General features: G+C 44.4%; 2 protein-coding genes across 4 annotated transcripts in view; one reads left to right on the forward strand and one right to left on the reverse strand.

Annotated features, from left to right (window-relative positions):
- Positions 1-163: 163 nt before the first annotated feature.
- On the forward strand, positions 164-3,526 carry POP5 (POP5 homolog, ribonuclease P/MRP subunit). The gene is made up of 5 exons (XM_019539212.1): positions 164-272; positions 348-490; positions 607-756; positions 2,391-2,474; positions 2,690-3,526. Exons 1-5 carry the CDS (start codon positions 253-255, stop codon positions 2,797-2,799), a joined length of 507 nt encoding a protein of 168 aa, XP_019394757.1. The 5' UTR covers positions 164-252; the 3' UTR covers positions 2,800-3,526.
- Positions 3,527-5,783: 2,257 nt separating this feature from the next.
- The window catches only part of RNF10 (ring finger protein 10), a 28,236-nt gene continuing 14,839 nt past the window's right edge, over positions 5,784-19,180 (reverse strand). Inside the window, exons 7-17 of one of the 3 annotated variants that reach the window (XM_019539216.1) lie at positions 18,250-18,410; positions 17,475-17,603; positions 17,004-17,265; positions 16,295-16,428; positions 14,560-14,677; positions 14,077-14,178; positions 10,592-10,729; positions 9,707-9,804; positions 9,308-9,368; positions 9,005-9,163; positions 5,784-7,027 (exon numbers count right to left, since the gene is read on the reverse strand). In XM_019539216.1, coding sequence (XP_019394761.1) covers positions 6,954-7,027; positions 9,005-9,163; positions 9,308-9,368; positions 9,707-9,804; positions 10,592-10,729; positions 14,077-14,178; positions 14,560-14,677; positions 16,295-16,428; positions 17,004-17,265; positions 17,475-17,603; positions 18,250-18,410 — 1,436 coding nt within the window. In that variant the 3' untranslated portion in view covers positions 5,784-6,953. Of the gene's footprint in view, positions 7,031-9,004; positions 9,166-9,307; positions 9,369-9,706; positions 9,805-10,591; positions 10,730-14,076; positions 14,179-14,559; positions 14,678-16,294; positions 16,429-17,003; positions 17,266-17,474; positions 17,604-18,249; positions 18,411-19,180 lie in introns of those variants that run through there. The other 2 variants (XM_019539215.1, XM_019539217.1) reach the window with 2 other exon arrangements.

Below are 19,180 nucleotides of genomic sequence, written 5' to 3' on the forward strand. Positions count from 1 at the left end.
GCCCCCATGCGGGGCGCGGGGACGAACCCGCCCCCTCGGGCCTAGGCACCCACGTGCTCCCGGCCACGCATGCGCGCAGAACGCAGGACAGCACGGCCATATTTGCTTGCGGTGCCTCCCCCTCCTCAGCCGACGTTCTGGTCCTGCCCCTACCTAGCGGCAATTGGTCGAGGTGCAACCCCGCGGCCTCCTATTGGTCGAGCTGGACGTCCGTCTGGGGAGAACAGGAGGCAGGCGCTTCCGGAGGCCAGGATGGTGCGGTTCAAGCACAGGTGAGTCCCGCTCTTCCAGAACCCCCACCCTACCCCATCCCCGCGCGCTCACGTGGTGCCTCTGCGGCGCTGTAGGTACCTGCTGTGCGAGGTGGTGGCCGAGGATCCGCGCTACCGGCACTGCATCCACGAGCGCGCCGTGACCGCCGCCGCCAAGGGCGCCTTGGCCCGCGCCCACGGGGACTACGGGCTGGCCTGCTGCTCCATCGCCTTCACAGGTCAGGGGCAGGGGCGGGGGCGGGTATCGGCCCCGCGCTGCTGCGGCGGCCTCGCCTGGCTCGGTTCGGCTGGGCCGGGGACCGGCTCCCGGTGACCACCCCCCTGCCGCCCGCAGTGAAGTACCTGAACGCCTACACGGGCGTCGTGCTGCTGCGCTGCCGCAAGGACTTCTACCGCCTGCTCTGGTCCGCTCTGCCCCTCGTCACGCACCTGGAGAGCCGGGGCCAGCGGCACCCCTGCTTCTTCCACACGCTCCACGTCGGGGGTCAGTTACCTTTCGTGCCCGGGGCTCGTGTCGGGGTGGGGGGCAGGGATCCCTACACGGGGCCGTGGAGGCCACGGCCACAGCCTGTCTAGACTGGCAGCCCCTCGGGGAAATGCTGCCTCAGTTTTTGCTCATTTCTTTGACCCTAGAAAAATAACAGCAGTTGTTCCTGTGCAAGGAGCTTGGGAAGACCCAGCTCTGGATTGTGCTTGGATATCTCCAGGCTTATCTGGTGACTCCTGTTTTGTAAACTGGGCAGTGCTCATGCATAGGATTTAGAGGCCCCCTGGTTGGGAATAACTGCTCTAAGGTGCTGCCCTGCCCTGCTGCCTCCTGCTTGACCTCAGACCAGTGAGTCTCAACTTCTCTAGACTCAAGTCCCCCTTGGGAGGTGTCAGCTCTGAGCTTCCATTCATTTCTTTGACTACAGGAAAAAATAATGATTTCTGATTTCTTCTGTTGCAAAGAACTCAGACCTCAACATAGCACTGCTAATTCCTATTTGAAAACTCTGGGTTTAATTCTGGGACTCATGTTTGCACACCTAAAAGTGCTAACTTTACACAGCAACTATGAAAGCATCTCAAGGCATCCCGGGTGAGAATCAATTCTTCAGCTTAACAGGGCTAACTACTCCCTCCTTGTATGCAGAGGTTGCATCTTGGGTTCTTCACCACTGGTTGCAATCAGAGGGAAGAGTGCAAGTTTTACTTGTTCTTCCAGTTGCAGGACAATGTCAATGTAGCAGCCTTAGTGAGGCATCAGTGTCTCTTAACTCTTAAATAGAAGTTAATTCAAAGTTCAAGTCACTCTTTGTTCTAGGAGGGAGTGGGGTACAGGCACTGCCTGGGGTGGGAGGGCCTCCCACCACTGCGCACACCCTGGAGGGGGATATGCCCCCAGATCTATGGGGGACATAGGTGGGGTGGCAGGCTGCAGCTGTGGGCTGGGGCCGTGCTAGGCTGTGCTCAGGGTGGGCAGTGGTACTGGAAGTCACAGGATGGGAGGGAGCTACAGCCTCCTCTTCTTAGTGCTGCCACTGCCCACCCAGAGACCAGTGTGGTCCTGCTGCCTCCCCTCCACCGGGAAGAGCTGGCCCTGGCCTCCAGCCCCTGCCCCACCCTGCACAAACTGGGGGGTATACACAGCCTGCCTACACCCCCCTGCCCAGTACCCTCCCAGGCTGTGTGCAGCAGCAGGAGCTGCCCCCCAGACCCTGCCCCACTCCTTTTATGGCAGAGGGTATTGATCTGCAGGGGAGTATTGATCCCCATGCCCCATCCCTCCCCCTCCACCACAGACTTACCAGCTAGATGCAGCTGTATTGGCAATCAAATCAGTATTGGCTATTAAAAACTGGCTGTTGCTGTTGGCCCCCAGAATCTCTATTGGTGCACCCCAGGTCTCCAAGCTTTCAGAGGAGGAAGGGAGGCTGGAAGGATAGCAAGATCCTTTTTATTAATTCTGTAGCCAACTTAAATAAAATCAAGCTGCAGCTTTGTTTCATACTATTTGATGAATAGCTGTGCTGTAATAACTTTCTTTTTTGTGGGAATATTGATCTTACCCCAAGATGCTGCTAGTTTGATCAAGCCCTTTTAACATACAGAACTGTCCCCTTGTTTTTCTGCTAGGTACGATAAGATCATGTCAGAAGTTTTTAATTCAGTATAACAGAAGACAACTGGTGATGCTTTTGAACAGTTGTACCAATAAAGGTAAGTAGCTGCTCCATTCAGATCTTCTGAAAAGGATCCATCACACAGGCTTTGCAAGATCTATTGTGGTACTGCACAATGCACCACAGTTGCTGTTTTACTTGTTTTAGTCTGATTCTAGAAAGTATTCTTCACTTCTGATTAGTCAAACCCTTATTTTCCTTGATAAGAAATGTTTGAATAGTGATGTGTTATGTTGGTCTTTCTTGTTGCAGAGGAGAGAGAGTCCATTCAGAAGTCACTACTAGGCTGCTCTCTTCAGGAAGTAGAAGAGGAGCAGTTTCAAAGTGCTGAGGAAGAGGATGACTGTGCAGAGACAGACTAAACATAGTGTAATTATTTATCACCTCTCACAAGTAGAGACAAAATTCTTGTAACTTAGTTTCAGACTACCTGTGTTTTGTGAAGAAGATCAACTATTGTAGTTCTTCCCTCATTTCTGCTGTTTTCAGTAAAAAAAAAAAAAAGCCAAACAAAGAAACCCAGAACATTGAATTCTGTGGAGGAGATCAATAGAAAATGGTAAGCTATGAAGCTTTCCTCCACTTACAGTGGGGAGGGAGAGATTAGTAGGATACCATACAATCTTACTTAGGGTGTTCAGACAATTTTGAACACCTTCATTCCTGGATGAGGGAGTTCAGGTTCCCCCTTGAAGAAGGGGGAAAGTAAAGGACTACTGGCTTTCAACCAGCTGGCTTGTTTTTAGTATTCAGACAGGCATCAACATACGTTTTAAAAATCCAGAAAACTCTCTCTGAAGAGAAAGCAGAATCTACTTTGGTACTCACAGGGATTTTTTGGGGGGAGAAGAGGAGAGAAGACTAGTCTCACTTAAGGCAGAATGCATAGTTATCCAGTATCCCTAGGACTAGTTATTTACATCATCCATTATGTTTTATCATTCTAGGCAAAAGCTTTACTGCAATTCAGCTAGTGGGCTTAAAGCCTCAGCTGTTTTGAAACCCAACATCTCATGCAAGCTAGACATAAGAGCTCCTGGCTGCAAACCTTCTAGCATACCTGTGAATGTTAATAAAAAGTGAGCTTGATTCTGTAAGCCTTTCCCTTGTGTGGAAAGAACTTTCAGAGTAGATGTGAGGCACCTTTTCAAACTAACTAAATATTTTAGTGAGGAGGAATTTTAGGTATTTACAGAAGTGGGGTTTAACTTGCAGTATCTCAAGTTATACTACGACTCCCTCTACAGTTGACTTCATGGTCACACTTGTTTATTTGGTGTGTTTTTGGGGTTTGTCAAAAAGCTTCTTAACACCCAACACCGATTTAGTTCTTCCACCAAAACAGGCAGCATAGACAAAACTACCCTATAGCTAGTTTCTCCTCAAACACCCTGAGGAAAGAATAGGAGAAAAACGTTTGCCTTACAAGATGGGGATGGCACGATGCAGGAGATCTCTGCACTATGAAAGCTGTTGGGCCTCAATTTTGTAAAGTTACTTTCAAAGAAATTTTAGCTTTGTACTTTTTTGCTTCTTCATGAAGCCATACAATTTCTGAAAAACAGCATTTTAACATCAGGGAAAAAAAAAAAAGAGAGACAGATAAAGCCATTTTATTTGGACAGTTTTACCTAAATTTAAGGCATTTGTAATTTAAAGACTTTCACCCCAATCCCCTGCCCTTCAGTGTCTGGACTGATTATTAGGGACCTACTTAATTCACAAGTTTTTGCAGTAACTGCAAAAACTAGTGTTACCTGTGATTGCCAGGAAATACTCCATGTGCAATGATTTTCCTGGGAAATCCAACCCAATAAAACCCCACAGTTAGTATTCATATAAAGTTTTAGAATCTCTCAGTTCTTACTGCAATACTCAAACAATGCAGTAATCCCTGCAGCTACTCAGGTGCTTCAGACTGACTGCTTTGGTAGAGGCCCCACCCTCACTGCAATCAGCAGCAAGAAGTGGGGCCTCCAGGAAATAGCCATGAAATTGGGCCTTCATGCCATAAGCAGACCACAAAAATAGTTGTCTTGCTATGAGTTAAATAGATCCCTACTGATTACCCTTGCTTAAAAAACTCAGCTTGCCTTAAACCTATTTTATAGCTTCATTCAAGCTTTATGTGAGGGAAGTAGGGGAGTCAAAAGGAATGCTGGCTTTGTTACTTGTATGCAGTGTCAGCCATATAGATAGCAGATCCTTAAGAGAGCAGAAAGTTTGACTGATTTAAGTGAAACTAGCTGAAACCTACAATACATTTGCAATTAAATTTTTATTGCAAAAGTATTTCTTTAGATACAAGACTTTTAGTTATTTTGAGTGAATACTTCAATGGAAACAAAACTTCTCACCCTCAGACTACATAAAGCTGTCCATGTGTAAAACACAGGCTTAGGAATATAAATATATATTATGTCAAGTCTGACCTTGTGACTTATCTGTGACACTAAACAAGAGGGCCCTTGTACACATGAGGAAATTGCCCTTTTTTTAGCAATTTGTGTAATAGTTTATATGTTCAGTGGTGTATTTCAATTTAAATGACTTCATGTAGCAAACTAAAACACCTCATGTATTTTAGTTTGCTGTGTAACAAATTACAGCGATATTCCTCATGTGTACAAAGCCCCTATATGGAAAAGGTGGTGGGGATGGTGCACAGGGTGCTGGAAGCCTGGGAGTGCTTGAGGAAGCTCAGGCTTGGTGGGCTTTTAGTGCCCCATGCACCATCCTTGTTGCCTTCTCCAGCTGCCAGTACACCTAGCTGCCCTCATGGGGCAGTCAGTCTGTTGCTCAGTAGTCCCAGGCAGTGTGTGGGGTACTGGAAGTCCACCAAGCCTAAGCTCCTCTGCCCTGTTGGATCTGGTGGGTGCTGCCTGTAAGCTGGGGCTGCACCTGCACAACTGGTACCTTGCTTAGGGGGCACTGCTGCTGTGGAGGGAAGCACTGGGTCCTCCTGCAGCTCAGGGGCTGCACAACCCAGTGGCAGCTTGCACAGACAAGCTCTGCTGGGGGGCGGGGGGGGAAGCAGAGAAGAACGGGAGTGTTCTTGTCTTTAAGGGAGCTGGTACAGAACAACAGATTTGTATGAACAGAGCCCCAAGGAGACTGGCCTGGGAATATGGGGAGCTGAGGCTCCTGTGTCACCTACAATAAACACACTTATTCCATCTCTCCAGAGCACTCAGATTGGCTACTGAAACAACCATTGTTGTTGGCTGCTGAGACCAGAGTGCTCTAGCCAGAATAAGCGGATTTTTATAATAGCTAGATATCAGAGTTGATTTGGAATGGACATTCAAGGTAGTGAGGTAGAATATAGCAGAAGAGACTCAAGCACCAGTTCTATGTGTGCATATGATTTATTGCAACTGTTTGCCTTCGCTGGTACGTTACACCTATGGTTCATTTTAGTCAACAAAAATCCACACCACTTAACTCATTAGCTTCAAATCAAACCACAAGCAGTGTAGAAAGACTGCTCAAGTAAAGAAAAAGAAAGGGAGTAGGTGGAAAGAGGCATGTTTATAGTAAGATGTGCCCAGTAGAGTCCAATGTATGCCCACAAACCAAGCAGATGCAGGCCTGTGTCCTGAAAGAAACAGATCTTGGTTCCTTGCTATGGGGTTATTTTTCTGAAACCTGCAGATACAGTGTCACTTGTTCCTCTAGTTTGAGACCAGCTAGGTCTCAAAACCCCACCAAGCCTCATCATTCAGAATTCTAGGAACAATTATTGCAAATCATGCAAGCACACAGACTCTAGCATATAAGGACTAGAGAACCACAGTTTCCCTCACCCAGGTTGAAGTACTCCAAACTGTAAGCTAGGATGGTCTCCTCTAACAAGCATCCCTGTCATCCTCTTTGATGAAGGGATTCTAGTATGAGTTGCCATTTGAGCCAAGTTACTGAGTACTGCTTCATTCACCTCACCTCTAAATCCCTAAAAGCCAGAAGAATTAAACTGAAGGATTTATTACTGTTTAGAAAGGCAAGAACAACAGATAACCCTATTGCTCGTTTCCAGTGTGAGGCAAACAGCAACTGCTATGAGGATGATGTTTCTTTTCAGCTTTGCTGAAAGCTACACCACTGCCATGTCTAGTCTACTGGACTTCTTTCTTCCCATGCATGTTTATACGCAGGTTCTCAGCCTCTTCACTGAGGCAGCATATTGCACCACTCTGGCAGTGCCATAGACAGCTGTAAACGCATTTGAACTGGGTATTAGGCCAGAAGAACTGACTTGGCACAGACTGGAAGCCTTGGCTAAACGGTTTTCCAGGTTCAGTGTTTCTCAATACTTTATTCAATTGGTTTAGACCAAAATAATCTGGAAAAATATTTTCTCTCCTTACTGCGATATAAGTTTCCACAGATTCCCCCCCTCAAGCCCCAGAAACAGATTAAATCTGTTCAAACTTAAATACTTAAACTATAGCAGCAAAACAAAAAGCAAAATGAAAAGAAAAACCAAGAGGAGAGAAAACTTCTCTGGGACAGCATATCACTTTGTGTGAACAACTGAGGTGCTGAAGAGCAGCTTCTGCTTCTGCTTCTTTCTTTTCTTGCCTCCCTTTTCTTCTGTAAGAAAGAAGACAGTAAAGTTAAGGGGTTTTGCTTCTACTTAAGCCATTTAATGGATTTAACAAATAGGGGAGGGAGTAATTTTAGAGGTATTATGTACAGAACACTATTTCTATTAGTATGGAAATCTGTTACACAAGCATCCAGTGCCACAGGGTTTAACTTCAGAACTTATGATTTTTATTTCTTCAAGTACTGGGAACTATGATTACTGGTCCTTACAGCTGTCAGTAGTAACCCAGATGCCTGAGGAGTTCTCTCTTTTTGACCTGGACTTGAAAAATATGGATGGCTTTTACTGGTTACTAAAAACAACAGGAGATTGAGGAGGTACATAAATCCCTAACTGGAGATGAACTGTCCCGCTGTCTATCAAAATAGTGTCATTTCCATCATGTTCACATGTGTTAGGATGTAGAACACAGATGCCTTTCTTCCCCACACACAAATCTTCAGTGCAACATTGCACTGCACTGTGCTGCTATCAAACTTACGAATTCTAAAATTGAGCATAGCAACCAAGGATTACTGCATCTAGTCAGTTCATCTTTAAAAGCCTTTATCTGAATTCATCTGAGATGTCTTCATACCTTCAGTGATTCTGCAGCGTTCCAGATGTCCCAAAACCTTTGGGCAAGTTCAGGTTCATCTTGCCACATTACACACAAATTCTTGGCCATACAGAGAGCCCACAGACTATGCTAAAATAGTGCATCATAAGGTCCTAGTTTTCTCCGTTTACAAAATCCCAAATTCTCAGATAAAAAACCCCCAACTAAATCTGCATTTTTTCTATGATTAAAAATGAAACACCACTATATATAGGTATCAGTTAAACACAGTGTTTTATTGATATGCTTACAATTTTAAAGCAACTTGGAAGCCTGCCAGAACCTCAAATCATTATAATAAAATAAATTCTAAATACCTATATATTTTAGTATGCAAGTTTGTATTTTTGGTTTTGTTGGGTTTTTGTTTTGTTTTGTTTTGTTTTAAGTCAAAGAAAGTCAGAGCTCCTCCTGCCCCCTTCACTTAGCAGGTTGCGAGTCTAGCTGCGGGTTGTTCCCCCCGCACTCTGCTGCTTTGTGACACTGAGCAGATCTGATACGCTGGTGTGTTGCCCTTGTCTATGCCAGCACCCCACACTCTGAAGCCTCAGCCCTGCTGACATCCCTCACTCCTGGCCTACAGCCACTGGGGCTGCTGACACCCCTCCCAGCCCCACCAGTGTGAAGAAGGGAGTGGGCATGTGGGGAGCACATGCCCCCTTGTGCCATGTTGTCTATGCCTTCCCTGCCCCCACAACATTTCACCTGTGTGCCCCTCCATCCTGCCCCCAACTTACCTAGGAGCTGTGGGAGCTGGTCTCCACTGCTGCTTGGGTGCAGCTGCACTCATGCACAGGGCTCCCTCGGCCTCCAAAATCACCCTCCCCCACTCCTCCAGCCCCTTACAGGCTGGAACTCAGCCTGCCCTCAAGGGGAAACCCAGTTTTCTGCATTCTTTAAAAGTAGAAAATCCACATTTTTCTGCAGTGAACCAAAGACTTGGATCCCCCAATCATGATGGGTCATATACGAGGTGCAATTCACAACTGTCATTTCTAGAGATGGCAAACGATGGCTTCTAGCAACAACTATACTTACAAAATCCTGAACTGCTGTGGCTGCTGCAACAACTTAGGCAGCTGTTTTAAGTGACAGGAGCCTTGTTGAGGCAGTTCAGAAACAGCTCTGCAACCTCAAGTTGTTCAGAACAACTCTGGTGGTGTGAGTTAGAACTGTCCCTGACTTGCCATTTACACTGCTAACAGAATACAGATAACTTATGCCAGCATTATACCATGCTTGCAGTGGGGAAAAGACTCCAGCCAGCAGAGGCTTTTATAACCTCTACAATGGAAGGTAGAACCTTCTCTCCCTATAAAGGCTGCTGCATGTCACCTAAAAAAGCTCATCATATCCTTACCAGAGAGAGGATTAGATGTGGATGGCTTGTCCAGTTTAAGGAAGGCGGCCTCAATAGCCTGACTAAAAGAATTTTGAAAGCTGGGCACAGGAATCCGGTCAGAGTTGTCACTCTCTCCATCACTATCCACTGGAGCAGGAGGGGCAAGAGTATTTTCCTCTGGGGAAAAAAAAAATCATCCTTACTACAAAGGCACAAACAGAAGAGCTGAACAGGCCTCAGCTATACAGAAGTGCTTTTCAACCTGAAGTAAGAGCTTTAAAAGACCTCAAGATGGAAGGATGGTTAGAAGGGTTTCTTTACCTTTTTTCTTTGGAGCAGATTTTGGCCATATTTCTGGCTTTGCTTTTCCAGCCCTCAGCATCTACCAAGAGGGAAAAAAAAAAAAAAAAAGAAAAAAGAAGTGTGAATACCAGAAATCTGACCAGGCTTCATCTACTGGAATTCCCTCCCACACTTCCATTCACATGGAATTACAAATAGCCTAGATTTGTTAGTATAATCACTCTGGAGACAGAATATAGGACTTCAGTAATCTTTGGCAGATCCATAAAAACATTCGACTCAACCAAGGGGTGTATTCCCCCTGCTCTTAAGGCCTCCTATAGGGATTGCATGCTTCATACTACTTGGGGAACAGCAAGTAAGGTAAGTCAGTAGAATGTTCTCTTGCACATACTACATTAAGGGAGCTGGATTTACCTGAGCAAAGGAGGGGAAAGGAGACTCTTCTTCCAAGCTCCCACAGAGTGATGGGCTGACCAGGCTGGCAGCTGGTAACAGTGTAGTAGGGACAAACTCTACAGAGACAGGAGGAAAAAAAAAGTTCATAAGAGATCCAGTTACATTAGCAAAGTTTCATGTTAGTATGACTGAGGAGAAAGGGGAACCAGCCAAATCAAAAATCCAGCAAGACCCACTATCTTCAGTTTATTGTGTCACATTTTGATATTTCAGTCCTCCCCACACCACACTCGCTTAATCCCCTGATATTTAAACATGTTCCTGACTATACCTGGAAGTTTTTCTATAGGGAGATTTCTACTAGAAATTTAAAAGAGGACCCCAGGAATTTTGGGAAGGAGATCCCAAATAAAGTATTACAGGTGGTAAATTTACTGGACTTGATCCTACTGAACACTACATAAAAGTGCCACATTTTCCTATATAAAAATAAAAAGGCAGCATAATCCAGAGAAAGGAGAAACCAAATGGTTGTTCTCCAAAAGGTAGGGCTATAGTGACAACATTCCCACCCCTCTGTGGGTGCATATTTGGGAAGGAATCCATTATTCTTTAAAATGGTTCTTTTCCCTTCTAAGGCTTCTTAGAAGTGGGATGACAATGCAATCCTCATATTGTTCCCAGAGTACAGGACAAGACAGAGTAGAAGAAAGGCAGAGGAGGGAAAAAAAAGGAAAAGGCATTTGATCCTCCATTTTCAGATGCTGACCTTCTGAAGTTCACCACTACAGCAGTCCAAAACTAGCAGTAATGGCCAATCTAACTTTGCCCCCTAAGCAGTCGAGTCATTGTTCCCCAAGGCATCAGTTCATCTGCCATTTATGACTTCTCACAAATGCTCACCTGTCTCAGATACAGGACTTCTGCCAAGAGGAGGAAGTAAAAAAGGACTCTGGTTATCATTGCTGATGGACTCTCCCAAGCAAGAGCTGAAGGCAGGGAACTGTTGCAGATTCTCTAGAGCAATGTGGACCTCTGGATCTAGGACAAAAGCCATGAACAAGATTTAAAAAAAAAAAAAAGGAGAACATAAGGGTTAGTCTACAAGCATCAAAAGTTGTCCCATGGACAGAGATTATAGTCTCTTCCCTGGTAGAAAGGTTTAGTGATCTTGTGACTTCATCTTCTACCTTGAGAGGCTCAAAACAAGCCTCACTGCTAGGCACATATAGATACCTGTGCAAATGTCTGCTCCTTCTGCAACTTTACTTAAAAGGGAGACTCTAAGACACAGGACCCAAGTACCCTATGAGCTACTTGGATATCCCTTTTTCATGGCAATTCTCCAGTGTCCCACAACTCTTGTACATCTAAGTTGTATAGAGCTATTTTAACAGGGAATTTTCTGTATAATATTTATTTGATTTATGCATCACCTTTACCAAAACAACTCGGGGCATCTTGCAATAAGAAAAACAGAACAAACTTAAAAAGAATGGTGACAAAAGAAAACATCTTAAAAAGGGAACTAACATATTTTTTGAGCTGACAAGCAAGTGACAATGACTTCCTACACCTTTTGCCAAGTGGACTTGGCATACTGATGGTACTTGTAGAAGGTTGCTCTCTGCTGACCTTGGGGATCATGATGGTGTACAAAGGAAGAAGGTGATCCCTTAGGTTCATAGGGCCCAGACTGCTTAAGACCTCATAAGTCAAAGCCAGGACCCTGAATTGCACCAGGAATGCTACTGGGAACCAGTACAGTCTCTGGGGCACTGGAGTTATGCATTCCTGACAATCCACCCGTCAGAAGGCAAGCCACTGCATTCTGTACCAGCTGCAGCTTTCAGATGGTTTGCAAAGACAGCAGCCCATTGTAGAACTCATCATAGAAATCTAATTTCTAGATTACAAGGGCATAGATCAGTGTTTCTCAACCCATGGGTCATTACCCGAAAGCAGGTCACAGGAATATATGAAAGGGTCATGAACAAACCTGGATAAACAAACTATAAAAATGAATTCTCCTTTAAAGGAGAAAAAATGGGGGGGGGGGGAATTGTGGCTTTTCCCCATACAGGAAGGCAGAGACACAGCCTGCTTGGGCCCCCCCATACACCTCCATGCCCCACACACTGGGGGGCTGGGACTTGGGGGCAGCAGGTCAGAAGTGAGGGGAAGAACTAGGTCAGGACTGCCCACTGATGTTTACATATGGGTCCCAATAAAAAAAGGCTGAGAACCACTAGCATAGATGATGGTCAGATCGGAGTTTGAAAGAAAGGTTCACATCAAATGGAGTTGGTAAAACTCCTAGCCACAACCACCACCTAAAGATCTAGGTGCAGCAAAGAATCCATAAGTACTCCAAGGCTGTGAATTTGACTGACAAGGAAGTAAAACCCCAATGACAGGCGTCTCAGTCCTCTTTAAGTCAACTGATCTGCTTACCATCATCACCTCTATCTGGTCTGGATTCAATTTCAACTGGTTCACATATGCTTAGTCCCTGGCTGCTGCTAAGCACTGGGAAAGGACTGAGACTGCAGGGCCAGGGTCAGAAAAGGAGGAGAGGTTCATGAGTCAAAGTGTCCATATTGATCGAACCTTGTTCTCTGCACAAGTTTTACCCAGTGGCCTCATGTACACACAGAAGCAGCAAGGGCAATAAGATACGAGCCCTGGAGGACCCTGCGTAAAAGTTTCAAAGACTTGGCCCTCATCACTATGGGAACTCCCCTGCTAGGAAAGAGTGGAACCAATTTAGAGTGGTCCCATGAATACCCACCTTCATGGTCAATTGTATCAGAGGCTGCTGAAAAATTAAGATCAGCAGGGCACAAATTCCCTTTGTCAATCTTCAGGTGAAGAGCAAAAACCAAGGCAGTCTCTGTGTCAAGATGAAAGCCAGACTGACAAGGATCCAGGAAACCTATGGCATCCAGATGTTCCTTGGAGCTGTCAGACAACTATCCAATGATGCTCCCCCAAAAAGCAGCTTGAGACAGGGCCATGGGGCAGGGAAGGTCAGCACCAAGTGAAGGCTTCTTGAGCAGGGGCCAGACAATGGCAGACTTAGGAGCATCCAGTATCAGTGCCATCCTTCAGAAGGGCAGGATTGCTAGCAGTGACTCTGGTTTCCACCTTCCACCCAATAGCTTTTCCAAGCCAGGATAGGCACGGGCCAAGTTCACAGCTGGGTCACCCTCAGACACAGCACATCCTTCATAAATCAGCAGGCAATAGCAAGGGGCAGATCCAGAGGGCTGCAATGGTACAGCTGCACCCCTCTGATTCCTGCTCTACCCAAAGTTTAAAGCCACCTGCCTGGGAAGGCCAGTGACACTTCTATTCAGGTTGATGCAGGACTCAATTGACTTCAGGGCTCACTGCCATCTCCCCAGTTCCTGCCATTTTTCTCTCCATACCACAGGTGTTAATGACCCTTTATCATTCTAATGGTCTTGAGTCCCACTATTCAAACTGTCCTTTATTCTGCAAATTTTGTTGCGTTAGCCATCCCAGGTTTCTCTCTTCATGAGATGTGCCACACCATATGTACCCCCTTATCAAAATCCTAGGCCTGCCCATGGCAACAACGAATTTAAAACAAGCCATAATAGGATGAGACCAGAATTCCTCAGCTCCAGGAGCTGACTCTGCAGCAAATGTGGTGGCCCTCAAGCCATGACAGGTACAGGAAACTGTTTGCAAAACAGCCAGTAAAATTTATCAGACAGAAGACGACTCAGATTCCACACAGATACAAGCCGGATTAACTAGGCCATTCACCACCTGGAAGAGCTGTGCCAGATGACACTTTGCAAATGCAATGGAAAAGAAAAAACATTTCTTGGCCACCACTATTACCACACCATAGTCGTTTAAGACCAATGCTACAATTCAGGTTCAGAGCCACCTGCTTAGGTGCCTCATCTCCTTTATATAATCAGTGGTGACTTGTGTCACTGCAGCAGTGGGAGCAGAAGCCTGGGTGCCATGATGTCTGTAGCCAAGGTCAGCATGCAATTCCACAGATCAGTGGGCTATCACCACAGTAGCAGTCAAGGTTAGTGGGAGGGTCTCCTAGGGCTCTAAAATCCCTTGTGTAGAACAGTTATTTGATGACCTGCTCAACTCCTACAAAAGGAGTAGGTTTGCTATTGTATACTGGCAGGGTCACAGGCGAGTGATTTAACACATACTAGTTAAGTCTCAAAAAACAAAAAACGTGCCCCCCCTGCCCCAAAAAAAACCAACAAACCCAAACCACAACAAAAACAAAAAAGAGACCCCAACTCAGATTTAACCTTACCATATTAACTAATCAATAACCTCCTCAGCATTTGAGAAGTAAACCTACTCATTGTATGCAAGAGACTTACACTTGCCCTGCTTTTTGTTCTCCTCCATCTCAATTCTGCGTTCCCGACGTCGCTCATCACGAGCTTTCTTCTGTCGCAGACGTTTCCTCTTTTCAAGGTCATCTAAACAGATGCACAGATCATTGGTTATCAGGTAAAAGTTAGTGCTGGGTAAAGTGTCTTATTTAGGGAGCTACATATTTCCAATTCATTGAGACACCCTTGAAAGAGCAAATGCAGTTTCCATGTTCTCCTGAAGACTGATCTTTCTTAACTACTGTCTAATCTTCTACCTCATACTTCCTTTATTCTGCACAGAAACAAAATGTCTACATTATGGAACACCTCAAAACTTGTTTAGAGCCTGCATAGGGCAATTCCTAGTTTCAGCCAGCCCAATTCCAAACAGCTACTATGGCACAAATGCACAATGGCCATTAATGTTCTTAATCTCTCTGACCTCCTGGCTGCAAAAACAAGCACTATTTTTCCCCAAGCACTAACCTGAAAACATCTCTAGGGTTTCCTTGGAAAGGATGGGAGTCTTCAGAGCCAGTTCACAAATGCTGAATTCGCAGGTGAGAGGCAAGTGACATAGGTAACGATGACGCTGTCTTATATCCTACAAGGACAGAATAGAGGTCTCTACTAAGCCAGAACCCAGAGTAAGTGCTTCTCCCCTCCCCACCACAAAGTCACTTGCATTCCAGGTTGTACTATAACCCTCATCCCTGCACAAAAACATGTTCCCAAACAAACAAAACGCATCCAACAGGCTTAAGTATGTCTCTAATACATCTCTTTGTGGTGAAGAAGTGAGTAAGCCATCAGATCCAGGAATATCTGGCCTCTGCTACAGCACCAATGTAGAAAGCTACCCTTTACCACCTTCACTGGGGTTTTTTTCTTTTGTTTTTCAAAAATCAGTTCTGTATGGTGCACACCTTTGAATGTTACCATCCTGACTTATTCTGCATGGCTTCTTTCTGTTCTTCCTACCTCTAGTTTCAAACTATGGATCAGCAATTTTAGTTCTTCCAATTTTTTTTGCCCAGGTTCCTTGCCTTCGTGTACAAAAACTTTCAGGTTGCTGGCCTTGGTTTCCTAGTTGGATTAGCCCTTTCATTAACTCAAATCTCCTACCTGTCCTCTGCTCTGTTAGGATTTTTCTTTTTTCTTGCTCACTATCCACCTGCATCCACTGAACTGATACTTCAAATACTCTTTAAAAGGTACCTCCAAGGAGCTGCAGCAAGCGGATCCCAACTCCACCCCCACCAGAGAAAGAGAGCTCCAGCAAGTATTGGAGAGTGTTTGACAATCACTTCAGATGCTCTTTCCTATCAGTATCTTACCTACCACCATCAGGGTGGATTTGATTTAAATCACTGGTCAAGAAGCCTCAATTTAATCATCATCTTCTACAAAAAGTGCATTCTTGCTTGATATCCTTTATTCATTTAACTTCTTGAAGCTTTGCAGATAAAAGGTAAGGGCATGACTGTGTACACAAACTTGTAGAGATGCAATAGGGCTGATGGGTGGGTAATGTGACACGTCTGTTATCTCTCATCTCCATATACTGCTGTTAACAAGGATGTTATCTCTGGAGACAACAAACTCTCCCTAAGCATGAAGAAGGGTGTTTGTGCCAAAGAGCTTGCAAAGAACAATTTTTCCAACTATTTAGTTGGTCTAATAAAAGATACCACATCTACCCAAAGAACTTTGTCTAGCTATGATCTCGACACAAATTCACGGTTGGAGAACTGAAACTAAGCATCATAGCAACGTTTAATGGGATCTTATAGACTGAGCACTGAGTTCTGTTGGGTAGAGTGGTTTTCTTTAATCTTTACTAATCTATAGAGGAACTTCTGGAAGCCCCATCAGATTGGGCCCCTAATATAGTCCATGGCTTGTTGTGACCCATTTATCAAACTTCTAAAAAGGTTACATGAATATATTGTCTGAAATAGTATACAATTAGAAGTTATAATCCCTAGTCCATGATAATATCTTTGAGCTTTAACATATCTTAAATTAAAACTATCTTTATAGTTTTTTAAAGCATCTTAAAAAGATAAATTAAATTTTAAAAAAATCTGATTTAAATAAAAAAATGCCAATTTTTTTTGTGTGTGTTGACTTTTTTATCTACCCTCTCTACCATTAAAATTCACCACTGTCCTCCCCAAGCAAGAATCCATGATTAAAAAGGGAAAGCTGAAGCAGTTACCTCTGTCATGGAGTAGCCAGCTATCTCTACTACAGCTGCAGTAATCTTCTCTGGACTCTTCTCCAGGCTGCCATACTCACGAACAAGACAGCGAACATTCACAGGGTGAAGGTACATGCACTGCCCATCCTCCGCTGGGAAATAAAAGATTTACTAGTCATAGTACAGTGCAGTACTGGTTACAGTAAGGTTGCTTACAGATGTTTAAAAAAAAGTGGCACTTTAAACTCCACATGCCCCCACATGAAGCCCAGTGCATGCCTAGAAGAGGCAGTGTTAGTTGGACTCGGCTTGCCCAACATCAGTATAAACTGGGTGCTATAGTGGGTCTTTTTGGGCACTTTTATCTAATAGACTATTAAATAAGCTTTAGATAAAAAAGTGCCAAAAAAACCACTGAAGTGCACAATCTCCATAGATGCTGCAGAGCTGGGTTGAACTAACCCGCTGCTTCTTCCAGTAAAGCATGTATTGTTGTGTCATCCCCCCTGCCCCTTAGTCATTTCTTCACCTGCTAACTTTTCACTGCATACTCTTCTTCCAACTCTTCATTTCAGGCATCAATGATAAAGTTCAGATGCCTTTCTTTGAAAAAGTCTATTTTTAATACAATTCAACAAGTTTGTAAGTCTGCTGAAGCTATAAGGGTCCTTCTGTGACATTTCTGGAAAACGCTTCTCCCCTTGACTGCACACTGCACCATACTAACCTTGGTAGAAGTAATAAAAAGGAGAGTTGCTCAGATGTCCACTGGTAGTTGCATATTTAGTTTTCTGACAGTTAGTTTCAGCTGGACTGCTCTCTGTTATACTATTCACATCTGGTATGTCCATAGTGCCCACTTCAGGTACATTCCCCTCATCCATCACTCCCTCTCCTGCTTCTGTAGGAAGCAGAAAGGAGCTTGCAGAATCGACAGAGGAAGCTTCCACTATTTCTTCATCAAATGCAGATAAATATTCTAGAACACACTGTTAGAACAGAAAAAGCAATGTACAAATTATTATTCATGCCATGTCGGCCCATTTTGAATTTCTAGTACACAAGCTTTCCAAAGGAAACTTATACATACACCACATACCCACCCACCCACACCCCACAGCTGTCCTTATACTACAGTAAGGAGGCAGATTCAACCACTGTTAGCATCTGTTCGAGGGAAGGGAAGAAGACCACCCACCTTTGTCTTCTGGGAAACTGGAAACCCTATGGTCTCAGAACCCTCTAGGGTCAATTCCTCTACAGCTGCTGTGGCTCCTGCAATGTCACAGTCTTTAATCTGGTCAGGAGAGAGGGCAATCTCTCGCTCCTACAGGCCCCCCAAAGAAAGACAACAGGTTTGCTTCAGTTTTGTATTACACCAAAAGAATTGTCACTACAAAAAAAACAATGGCAAAACTATACACGCACTGCTAGTCTTTTCCCCCTACATTTCACAGTAGCCATAGAATGGTATTCTCCATTACAGAGAGTGGTCATTAGATGACAGAAGGAAGTGTGGCCTCCACAAGCCATCTTCTACATACTTGAAATTCTCTCAAAACAGGACATCATACACGTTTGAAAACAGGCATTTTAAGAAGGCAAGAGAACTAGAGAGTTAGCTATGCCCGAGATAAGGAAATCATAACTTCCTCTACTGAGAAGTTTCCACCACTATCTCTATGATAAGGACCACATTCAAAAGCTGATGGTACTGTGTGGAGTACATTTCTGTCTGGGTTTGGGACTTATGTGGTTACTCCTTTCCAGGATTTACATAGTTGCTTAATGCCTGGTGGTGCTGTGAGCAATACCAAGGTACCACATTACTGATATTTGCCACAGAAACTGAATGATCGTATGACTACAAACAACTCCCTTTGTCAAATCTTCTGAAGCAGCTGTTAACTGGATGCCTCATTTCATTCAAGAAAATGTCACCATTAAGATGCCCCACAGAAGGAGCCTCTCACCTTCAGTTCCTGGATAGCTGCCTCAATGAAGCAGGCCTCAGAAGTGTGTTTCTCCTCCTCATACTGTCGTAGCAACGCTGCTTTCTCTTCCAGGATCACCCACTGCAGCACTTGCTCCCTGGAGGCCAGAAGCAACTTAGAGTATTGGCTGTGTTGTTCATCTGACCGAGAAAGAATATCCAGTAAGGTATCTTTTGGAATGTCATTTTACAAGTTTCAAGTTAAAACTCTGATAATTACAGCCGAGTTAATCTCCTAGTGGTCCAGCCCACAAAAATAGGAGTTACTTGTAACCACAATTATAGATGAACACTGCATTTTCTTATTCATGGAATGCATTACCAAGTGCAATCGAGACAAGGGAACCTTCTCATGGGAGTTCCTAGGGTGATCCTGTACACCTTCTGCCAAGCAGGGCTATGAAGAGATTTACCCCACTACTGCCTAAGTTCATTCCCCACCAGCTCCTCATTTAGGATGTTACAGGACTTTTCAAAGAAGAAAGCTTGTGGAAGACAGTAAAAAAAACTGTGCAGAGTTCATTTTTAAGTTCTCTGGATACAAACAAGTAGCCCCCACCCTGAATATCCCTACCTATGGTATAATTTGGTAGGCTGTACTCAATGAATGAGGGAAAGGAAGGAAGATGATCAAGTCCTAAGTGAACTAGGATTGCAAAACTGTATAGTCCTGACCCGAGTGATACAGAAACCCCAAAATCCAAGAAACAGCATGATACTATACAAACATAGGCTATAAGAGCTACCATTGTTTTTTTTTTCTGTAGAGGGTGTTTTACTGTTAAGAGGAAGGAACTGCTCCAATTTGCATACATGCACATCTCCCCCTACCTCAAAAGTTTTCTGACTAGGAAAGAGTTGAAAAAAACAGGCCTGTGATGTTTAGTCCTATTAATACTAAGATTCGGCTT

The sequence above is a fragment of the Crocodylus porosus genome, unplaced genomic scaffold (genome assembly GCF_001723895.1).
Source record: "Crocodylus porosus isolate Cpor-Errol unplaced genomic scaffold, CroPor_comp1, whole genome shotgun sequence".
NCBI classification, from domain to species: Eukaryota; Metazoa; Chordata; order Crocodylia; family Crocodylidae; genus Crocodylus; species Crocodylus porosus.